This window comes from Chenopodium quinoa, unplaced genomic scaffold, assembly GCF_001683475.1.
Source record: "Chenopodium quinoa cultivar QQ74 unplaced genomic scaffold, ASM168347v1, whole genome shotgun sequence".
Taxonomy (NCBI): Eukaryota; Viridiplantae; Streptophyta; class Magnoliopsida; order Caryophyllales; family Amaranthaceae; genus Chenopodium; species Chenopodium quinoa.
This window is the reverse complement of record NW_018744996.1, coordinates 1,719,177-1,730,577: the sequence shown is the minus strand read 5'-3', so window position 1 is coordinate 1,730,577 and position 11,401 is coordinate 1,719,177. Positions and strand designations below refer to the sequence as shown.

Below are 11,401 nucleotides of genomic sequence, written 5' to 3'. Positions count from 1 at the left end.
TTGCTCTCATGAAGTAATTGGTAAAATTATTCTCACCCAATAGCTTCTCATAAAAAATATACCACAGATAATCTCTAAGTGGTCACATTGATCTTGTGAAGTGTGAACCCATTATAAAGTCGAATAAAGTGGATAGTTGTAAACCAATATAGACAGTCTTGGGCCATAAAATCTTGTAGTAGGCCCAATAAAACTGGTGAAGACAAAGCGGGCAAAATCCAATACTCACAATAGACAGAAAATAGGAGATGTCCATAATTTTAGCCTTCAAATATCATCATCATAAACAAACAAATTTTGCTAACATAATGCCAATTACATTCTTTCATAAGCAATATTAATTGTCATTGAGAATGTAATCCCTTAAGCTTTGTTTTGCAAGGCCACAGTCTTTTCCCAAGCTGGCCTAGCCAAGATATCCTTACACCAAGCACTAACACACGGGCGCTCCTCGAAAATCTTCTTCACTCGAGTGCCCATTAGCATATGCAATTGAGGCAAGTGATGAAGATCAACCAAGGTGAATATTTCACCACCCAAGTACTTGGACTCGCCTAAACGGGCCTCATAAACATCAAGGACCTTAGCTAACTTAGCCTTGTTCTCCTCGACTATAGCCATATCGGTTTCCATCCCAAACATGCCCTTTAAGAAAATCTCCCAAGTAAGAGTCCTTGCTGGTGGATCAAATTGGAGAGCCTCAACCTCCATCCAAACAGATCGAATCGCCTTTTGCTTCAAGTCTTCAAACACCAATGCAGTCCCCTTGCTTTTGTAAGCGTATGTTAAGTATTTCGTAATTGCTCTTGATTCTGTTTGAGAACATGGAAATAAATATGAATGCATATGTAGTCATAATTGTAGTATAATTCGATAGATATGCAAGGTAACTCACCAAAAAGCTTGAATTCTCCATCTTCAAATGCTGGTACTTGACCAAATGGCTGAAATTATATGGTAAGAAAAATAAGCTTTCACATAATCAAATTAAGGGTCATGTGATAGAGTATAAAACATATTTTTTGACCTCAGCCATAAGATTAAACTTTTGGTTGAGTTGGTCCTCTACGAGTATTTTTACAAGTACAGCTCCAATTTATTTATTTATTTTTATTTTTTGAAGAAATATACAGCTCCTAATTATTAACATGCATATACTCTTTATTAGATAATGTTGAGGTCATATACATACAATATTGTCTATAAGTCAAATTACAAACTTGGGAGATAAAAATAGAAGACAGATTGACAAGAAACAAGAGAAAACTTACATTAAGAGAAAGATAAGGTTGTTGTTTGTGAGCACCGGATTTCATGTCGACTGAAACGAATTCAAAGTCGAGCTCTTTTTCATGAAGAGCAGCCACAACTCGGAGTGTGGCTCCGGAGAATGGGCTTCCATGAACCTTGATCCTCATGCTTGACCTTAATAATCTAAGATGTTAGGTTTAGACTTATGAGAAAGCTTAATTATATTGATGAGAGTATACAACTATTTATAGTAGTGTTACATGAGAATGATCCTAATACAATCTCTGTGATTCACAAGTACAATCTCTATGATTCACAAATTAAAAATCAAACAGGATTTCATAATAATATTGATATCAAGAGAGATATCTCTAATATGGAGTAGTCAAAGGTAAGACTTTAAGATAGAGAAAAAGAAGGATATAATGATTTAGGAAATAAGATGAGAATGTATAAGTCATACTTCCTCGTATTTTATTACTTGCTCTATTTTTTCATGCGCGGAGTTTTAGGAGAAATAATATAAGCAATAATATATGAAGGAATTGTGGTTAGTGGAAGAATAAAGTATGATAGTTAAAGGAGAGAGAATCTGAAAATATTAAAGTATGATAGTTGGAGATCTAGTAGAGAGAAGAAATTAATAAAATATTGTAAAATGTTTCCAAAAGAAAATGAAACAAGTAATAAAATATGGCCGTAAAAGGAAAGTGGAGCAAGTGATAAAATACAGAGGGAATACCAATTAAGCTAGAAGTGCTCACTAACTTTTTGCGGTTCCGATTCCGATTTAAGGTACCATGTCTTGTAATATACTTATTAACTTTTTGTGGTTATTTTTTTATAAAAATTATGCTAGTTGGTCACTAATTTATAATGTTTACAACTTGCAAATAAAATAAACTAATAGTAATTGTCTAACAAATTCAATACATATATTTATAATTGTTAGTTTGATATTTATTATTTAAAAAATAAGTTAGAATTGGTGTATACTCTCTCCTTTTTTTTATTTGCATCACTTCCCTTTTATGGGTGTTTTTTTTAAATGCATCACTTCTATATTTGGTAGCTTTATATTATATTTTATCATTTCTCTCTCTTGCTTTAAATTTTACTCAAATTATTTTATCATTTCTCTCTTCCACGGTCCCCACTTAAATAATAAAAATATCTATCCTATCTCACATACATTCTCTTTCATAATCTCCATCTTCCTTTTACTATAATAATTTATTTACCCACTTACATATTATATTACTCTTCTAAAACTCCATGCATTTTCAAGTGATGCAAATAAAAAAAACGGAGGGAGTAATTTTAAATTAAGTGATACTTTTATCAGGTTACAGGGTACCCTACAGGTTCCGGTTCCAAAAAAGTTAGAACTTGAATCGAAACTTGTTGCAACAGGTTCTCCATTTTGCTACTCGAAACCGGAACCACTTGTACAAGTTCCGGTTCAAGAACTTGTGGTTCTTAACAGGTTCTGATTTCGATTCAGGTGCGATTTCTAACAGGTCCGGGTTTCAATTCAGGGTATACTTATTTTTTTCTCACCCCTAGAGCATAATACAAAGAAAATTGTGGCTACAAAATACTTCAACTACTGCAGTTTATGGAATTTCGCTACTCCCTTCTTTATGAACAACTTTCATATTATGACACAGATGAAGAAATATAGATACTTCGTAAATCGTACTTCCTTTGTTTTTTTTAAATACATCAGCTTGACCAGTACATTTGCCGATACACAACTTTGTTCATTATAATATCTTTAATTGACTATTAGTAAAAAATGTAACAAAATTATATTATAAAACTAGTGAGTAGCTCGGGCGTTACCCCAGGATACTACTTTTGTATTTGTGCAACTACTAATTTTTAAGAGCATTTAAATATTTAATAGTGTGTATGTAGTATGTATTTTCAATACTTTTATAGTATAATATTATTTAGTGTGCAACATTAAAGCATAATTGACTATTAGCTTAGATGGTTAAACAATAACATTGCTTTAAGGAAGTCATGTGTTTGAACCTTTTCATCCATAGATTTTTTTTCAATATAGTTGAGGCAACATGAAGTATTGTTGGTAGTGAGGGTGACGTGGCATATTGAGGAATTGAGTGGATGACGTGGCATAATAAGGAGTTGAGTGAGTGACGTGGCATAGTGAGGAGGTCTACGTGACATAGAGACGTTTTTAGGAACGCCTTTTAATATATTAGTATAGACTAGACATTATGACTAATCTAATAATATATAATATAATAACATCTATGTATTTTATAAAGGTGAAAAAATTAAGTTAACCATGGTATGTTAATAGTGCAATTATCAAAATGATGTATTTAAAAAAAAAAACAGAGGGAGTGGTACATTATAGGAGCCATTACATCAGGTTGTGATTCTAGGTAATCAATGCAAGATTTCCAATACTCCGAATCTTCTATTCTTTTTAGTGCTTTGTGAACCATTTTGGCTACATACCACAATGGTATACAAGTGACTTATTCTGCTTTAGCAATGCAAACTGTCTTCATGGTTACATTTCCGAAGTATCCTTCTGGTAAGGTTGGATCCTTTAGCCTTGAACGTCCGTCAGTTACGATGTAGAGCTTCACGCATTGATCACCGGTTAAGCCACGGGCCTTACGAGTGCTCCGCCACACATGCCCGGTTAACACTTCAAATGTGCTTGCTTTGTAGCTTTCTATTTCAGGGGATATTGCTTGTACTTTTAATGCATCAATTTGATGTTTAGTGAATTTAAAGAGACCGTCAGTTGTAGTAGCAATTTCACCTAGAGTCGGTCCCCATTGATATCAGATTTCAACAAACATTGTTAATATCAAGGCAGTGTTGTAAATAATAGGCAAGACTTTTGAAAAAGTATTGATAAAATAATGAAAAGCTGAGGTGGACTCTGTTGTGCCCATTTGTGGGTAAATTTGGGAAGGAGGAGAGAGAAACAACGCCCCCAAAGTGAAACCCACCTTTTTCCCTGAGAAGGAATGCACGTCAATCTGATCAGACACTACTAACGGCAAATCTCAAACACTACTGGTGGCTTCGCCGCCAAATTAAACGACAACCTTAAGTAAAAAAGAGTAATTTAGGGTATAATTAATCCCAAAGGGTAGGTGTTAAACTTCTCCATTGTTTCCACCATTAAAGATGAGCTTTCATTGCTTCACCAATGAAGATACTCTTTTCATTCTCCATTGAAGGCAACCACAAGAGTTTGCCTTGTTTGAAGCTTGAAGGCGAATTGACGATGATAACGGGGCTCGAATTACGAGAATGAGCTAGAATCCTTGTTCTTACAATTTTGCCCCTCACTAACATAGTTGAAAAGACCGCAACACCCCTATATTAACAAGTTTTGCTGATATATAGATAGTAGTATGTGAATCATAATACATACATTTACAAATAATTCCATCTACCAATTGGTTGTTGGTACAGTGGTGATTAGGACTGCACTTGGTAGGGAGGACCCGTGTTCGATCCCCAGCAACAACAATTGGGAGGGGACTAGAACCTAACCATCAGAACTAATCCCCAAATCCGGATTATCTAAGGGTGAACCGAGTGAATCACCAAAAAAAAGAAAAAAAAAAAACAAATCATTCCATATATGTTTAGTTTGAATTTTATATTCACCTATGGTGCCTAAGGGTAATTAATCTTTCTCTATAGAACAAAAAAAAAAAAAAATTATATTCTGTCATTGCACAATTTTTTTTTTTGTTTTTTATCGTTAATATTTAATATCCTTTCTATATTTTAAAATGTATTTCACTTTAACCAATACATTAATTGCTATAACGAAATTTTGACCAATGATATAATAATATGAATTATCAAAAATTAATGTTTGAAAAAAAATTGTTTAGACGACTCTGACACATACATCACCTAAATGATTGTACTTAATCTTGTGTGTAAAGTATGAACATTGGGTAAAGTGGTGTACGTATATAATTTTTAAAAATCCAAATATAACACTTAAAAAAACGAATGGAAGTAACATTTTTTTTTATCATAAAATACAAGTTTTTCTAGATAAATAGTTTTTGTTCACTTCATAAGATCATAACATTTTCGTAAATAAATAAACAAGTTTTCCATTAAAAGTGGTTCCCCCAACTGAGAATGACGACATAAAATTTTGATTTATTTACCAAAATGACATGTGATAAACAAACTTACCTGCCCGATGATATCCCTTTGAGCGGTAAGGGTGGCGAGGGCGGCTCGAACTGTATGTGGTTGAACTTGATCTGAGGTGGGTCACGAGGGCTCAAGTAGACAGACCTTTCATGAACAGGCAAAACCGCGAGGTTATCTCCTCGGGCGAGCATCGCCCATGAGTTAAAGAAGTAGGTTTGCCCGATTCCATCAGCAATAAAATGATGTGTAACACGGGCAAGACATACAGCACCGCATTTGAAGCGAGTGAGTTTTGTTAATAACAGCAGTAATGACGAGAGTCCACCCGTGTAGTCGCATGTAGGCAACACCAACTTACGAAGCTCCGAGTTGGGCTTAAAATCTCCGTAATGAGCAAGCGGATATGTTGTTTTGGCCTCTTCGAATAACACTCCTGCAGCATTGCAATCGATCTCGATTCGGCCATTCTTCTCATTCTTAATTAACCGGCCTGCTACCGGATAGAATGGTACTAGTATTTCGCTACTCTTTTATAACATCTGTGTCTAATCACACTTTTGAGGAAGTGTTATTATTACTTTGGGTGGGTATAAATGTAAATGACAGGAATATGGGCATGAGTTGAGCCTACAAAGTCAAGGTGTGAGAGCCAAAGACGATGCTTTCGAGTCGGTTTCGATGGGCGGATTAGAATGGATTCTTTCACGGTGATGAGGCTCATATTTGTGATGGGAGGAGTAGACAGTAGAGAGTGGTGATGCTTCATGGGTCTTTTCCTCTCATGTAGAAATTAGTAACTACGATAGGTAGGTAGTAGGAATTCATTAAGTTACAACAACCTTTCAATTAATGATGTACAATCCCATATGAATTTTTCATTGGCTGATTTTGATTTCTTTTTTAATATAAAATTAATAATAAATCATTAATCTAATTTTTAAAATTCATTTATTAATTTTGAAACAATTTCAGTTTTCTTTTTTAATAATTTTATTAAATAATTTTCAAAATTCACTTTTTATTATTACTAAAATTAAAAAATAATTCATAACATAATTCTACAAAATATAAGTAAAATAAAAATAAATTTTAAAAATATGAAAAGAAAAAACATTTATTATTAATTTTTACATACAAAAATAAATTAAATGAATCAGCCAATAAATAGAGATGTGAGTAGTGGTAGAAATTAATGATTAGAATCTAATTTGTGGTGCGGGGATGATTTAGTCATCATAATATCATATAGAGACATATCGAGACATAATTTATTTTTATTTATTATAAATCATAAGTTTACCAAATTTATACTCTATTCCCTTATCCATCAGAGTTATAAAGTTACATTTTTTTAACTTTTTTAAGCATCATACTTTTCAATTAAGTTTTGTTTGGATACCAAAATGGCCATTCATTTTGGACCTTATTTCTCAATTGGGTCACCATGTCCGATCCACTTAACGTGTAACTTCATGTCTAAAACCAGCAAATCAGTCCAAAGGCCATGCAATTATGCAAAGGTCATTAAAAGAGCCCATACGTCCGGTGCATGACACGTGTCCTAAAGGCTCCGCTTTATTTACTACCCCATGGGTATACATAGTCTAAATTTCATCATAATCAAGCATTCAATATGAAGCCTCAAGCACTTGCTCTCTTACTTAGCATTTAATACTCTCGCTTTATATTAAATGACTAATTTAGGCATCGGAGGGACGTTTCTTGAACAACCCTCGAGACCGGTTAATGTGCTTTGATGTGCAAAAAACCCTTGGCCTATAGTTAATTGGACAAAGCTCCGTCTTCAACCCATTATACTAAAGATCTTCTTAGGTACACATTATTTTTACCGAAACAAGTTCATTGTCACTCCTAATTATGAAGTGAACGCCACTTAATTAATTGCGTTTGGTAAGTAGTAGACATTTAGCTTGACTTCTTGAGTGTGTCCCCTGGAAGATTGCATTTGCAACAAAATGAGATGCATTAAGGCCTCAAAGTTTTAGGGCCCAAAATTCTGGAATGCAGCTAATATCAATGCAACGTTTCAGTCAATGTCATAGCAGAGCTGCTAACATTCAATTTTTGTCCAAAAAAACTTTTTTTTTTTTTTTTTACTCACTCAATCATACATAATTTCCTAGTTGTAAACTTGTTTAGCTCTTGCGTGGACAACTTAATGAACTTAATTTTCAAACCTTGTAGCTTTACTAGTTGGTTATTGGTGCAGTGGTGATTAAGACTGTACTAAATAAGAAGGACCGCGTGTTCGATTCTCCGTTACAACAATGGAAAGGAAATTGGAAACTAATCACTCAAAATTGAGCCCCTAATTCGAATTAGCCCAAAAGATAAATCGGGTGGAATACAAAAAAAAAAAAAAAAAAAAAAAAAAAAAACTAATGGGCTACTGGTGTTTGAAATATGACTACCATATTCAATCAATCAATCAATAATTCAATAATATAATACTAAAACAGATATCAGGAATGACACGTGTCACTTCTTGGTGCTGTTTTTCCCCCCTCCAAAACTCCCCCTCTCCTTTTAACAAAAAATCTTTTATTTTTGAAATATTTGTATAATGCAACTATAATAATATTATTCCAAATCTTATATTTTATCTTTATATAAAATGTATTAGTTTTATTTTGTGTTTAAAATTCTTCCACACACATTTACCGAAAATATTATTCCAACTTTTTTTTTTAACTATAGAAAAGTGAGCCACTGGTTCAGGTACAACATACTATCATTATCGTGCTGGACATCTTAAAGGAGTATTATTGAATTTTGTCAAAAAAGTAATAATAAAATTGATTCATATAATTGATATTTAAGAAATTACTTTAAAATAAACATCACTCTTTTTTTTTCAAATAACTTTAATATTTTGTTGCTTAGACTAATGGAGTATTATATATGACTATACAATAAATGTTGTGTTTGACAATTATATCATATGTCTAATTCTATGAAATTGTAAAATATCAATCAATTTTTTGTTATTATTTAATTAAAAAGTTAATATCTTAGTAAATACAATAAAAATTATTATCTTTTGCTGAAACATTGGAATGAAATAATAAATTTATTACATTCGACATTCATAAATAAGCTGCATAGTAAAAGATACGTTAGACGTAGTGACAAGTGACATTTTCTTGTGTATCCTTTCTTTTGGATTAATAGTTATTTATTTACAAATAAACTTTTAAGTCAATAAACAAACAACGATCAAACTACAATTATGTAGGGTTGGCAAAAACTGACCCGACCTGAACCCAACCTAAAAATAGCGGGTTAGGGTTGAGATTTTTGACACGAAAACTGAAATGGGTTGACACGAATCCGACCCGAAATTAAATGGGTTAGGTTAAGGTTGAAAATTCTAACCCGAAAATGACCCATTTAACCCGAATTTCCGAATATTTAAAAAAAAAAAATAATAATAACCTCAACTATAAAAATACCAACCAGCAGCACAACACACAAAAAATATGGGTCCTAATGTAAATCGACCCAAGCCCAAATATAGCTCCTTATCTAAAATCTAAAACCCTAAAATCATCTCAATGCTCACACCTCTCACTCTCTCAGCCGTTTCTTAGCAAAACTCCAGCACACTTTCAGACTTTCTCTCTCATATTGTAAACTGCAGTTTATTTATGTAGTTTAATTTTTCTGTCAATTTTCTCTCTCATAATTCAAACTCTAAAAATCTAAAATCATATGTGAATTCAATTCACCATTGATCGTTCAATTTCTAGTTGGGTTTTCGGTCTCTAAAATTCTAAAAAAAATCTAAAATCATACAAATTTGTTAATTTGGGTTTTCGGTCTCAAGCTGGGGTTTTTCCTTTTCGGTTGATCTGAGTTCAATTCACCATCGTTCAATTTCAAGTTTTCAACCGTTCAAGCTGATTTTTCGGTTGGTCTGAGTTCTACTTGTACATCTCCTCAAGCTGAACTTCAAGCCTCAAGCTCAACTACATGTGTTTTCGGTCGATCTGATTCTACATCTCCAAAACTTTCACAGTCACCTTCAATTCTTCCTTTCCTTCAAAGACAATTTTCTGTTTTAATTTTGTGTTTTGGTTTTTTTTTTTTAAATTTTTAAATTTCAGCTTTTCTTCGATTGTGTTGTTTTTGGTTAATAATCGTAATACACCTAAAATTTTTGTTGTTAATTTTTTGCATGTTGGTTGTTGCCGATTTGTTGTTTCTGATTTTTTTTTTTGTTCCCGATTTGTTATTAATTACTGCATATTGATTGTTTTCGGTCAAATCAACCCAATTTTAAAAAAATAAAATCAGGTCAAATCAGGTCGTTTTCGGGTTGACCCGAACCTGAAAATATCAGGTTCAAGTTGGGGTTCTCAACCCGAAAACTTAAATGGATCAGGTTCAGGTTGGGGGTTAGCTGATCCGAAACTCAAAAACTCGGACACAAACCCGACCTGACTTGATCCGTTTGCCACCCCTACAATTATGGGATAGCTTCAAACACAATTTTACATAATAACAAAGAGCGACGATATCATGTAAATCATCAATCCATAGACAGAAAATGTGCTACTAATAATAGAGATTAGTGTTGCCTAATTGGATTATTATTGCCTTTAATGATTCGATGAGTTTACCCAAAAATCCCCTAAACCCATTCCCCACCCTCCCTACCTTTTGCATTCCCATTCCCCTTCAACTCACGCCCCCTTCTCTCTCCTCTCAAGCCTCTTCACTGTCGTCGTCGTCTTCTTCTTCGTCTCTTCACCGTCGTCGTCGTCTTCGCCTCTCCACCGTCATCGTCTTCTTCGCCTCTCCATCGACGTCGTCTACTCACGAATTCGAGCTTGTCTTCGCATCTGTCGTCGCCTTCTACTTCTTCGCCTCTCCACTGTCGTCGCCGTCGTCTACTCACGAATTCGAGCTCGTCGTCGCAACCATCATCATCTTCTTCTTCGTCGCCGAGGAGAGAGAAATAGGGTTAGAGTTGGTTTAAAGGATTTGGGGGGAAATGGCGGTGGCAGCCATTGATTCAAGCTCAAGAAATTGGGGTTTTACTTTTGCAATTAGGGATTGTGATCTTCTTCACCACCTTCATTACTACCAGTTGATTCAAACCTCCCACCACCGCCTTCATCACCGTCGACTTTCATGTCAGAGTAGTTTTCATTTTTTTTTTAATTTATGTAATTTTGTGGATTTGTCTTGTTTTAAACTAATATTACTCTTTAATTTGTTCATAAATGCCTTCATGGTGATTGAATTTTCTATATAATTTGCCATTGTTGAAAGTTTTTTGCTATAGCACGAATGAATTTGTATGGAATGGTTTGATTCCCTAGTTTGAACCAAACTGTCTTAAAGGGAATCAGTCAGCATTTCATTCCGTTTCCTGGATACAACCAAACAACTAGGGCAAATCAGGGTTAATCCATTCCTTTCTCCTTCATTCCCATTCTGCATTCCATTCCGATTCCCCTATGCAAACCAAACGGCCCCTTAGTCTATTGTTTATGTATATTTTAATTTGATGTTTATAGAAAGACATTTATAAATAAGTCTTTAGTCATGTAGTCACTAGATTGTATAATTTTATTGAGAATAATATGCCTCATTAATGTAATATAATGTATACTGCTTTTAAATATTTTCAACACAAAAAATCAACAATAATTTTTTTTTCTCAATTGTAGCTTTAATAATTTTTGCCTTATTATTTTATTATTCTATATGCATTGCATTTGTTTATGCCGCATGAGTTGCCTCATTTTTATATTATATCACAATTAATTATATAAAAAAAAATTATTAGTGTGCATCGCAGAGGCACTAATATAGTGTTTCAATGATTAAGAAGTCATAATTGACATGTTTTTTTCTCAAAATAATAAGTTTTATTACTTTATTTTGGTATAAAATAGTATTTACAACATTTTCTTTTATTTATCAAATTTGTTATTTTATT

General features: G+C 33.3%; 1 protein-coding gene and 1 pseudogene across 1 annotated transcript; both read right to left on the bottom strand.

The window, feature by feature from the left end:
• Positions 1–363: 363 nt before the first annotated feature.
• Positions 364–1,418, bottom strand: LOC110707119 (glutathione S-transferase-like). The gene is made up of 3 exons (XM_021885134.1): positions 1,272–1,418; positions 896–944; positions 364–812 (listed from the first exon to the last, which is right to left on the bottom strand). The coding sequence occupies exons 1-3, from the start codon at positions 1,416–1,418 to the stop codon at positions 364–366; spliced, it is 645 nt and encodes a 214-aa protein (XP_021740826.1).
• Positions 1,419–3,968: 2,550 nt separating this feature from the next.
• Positions 3,969–6,841, bottom strand: LOC110707163 (annotated as a pseudogene).
• Between the last annotated feature and the right edge of the window lie 4,560 nt (positions 6,842–11,401).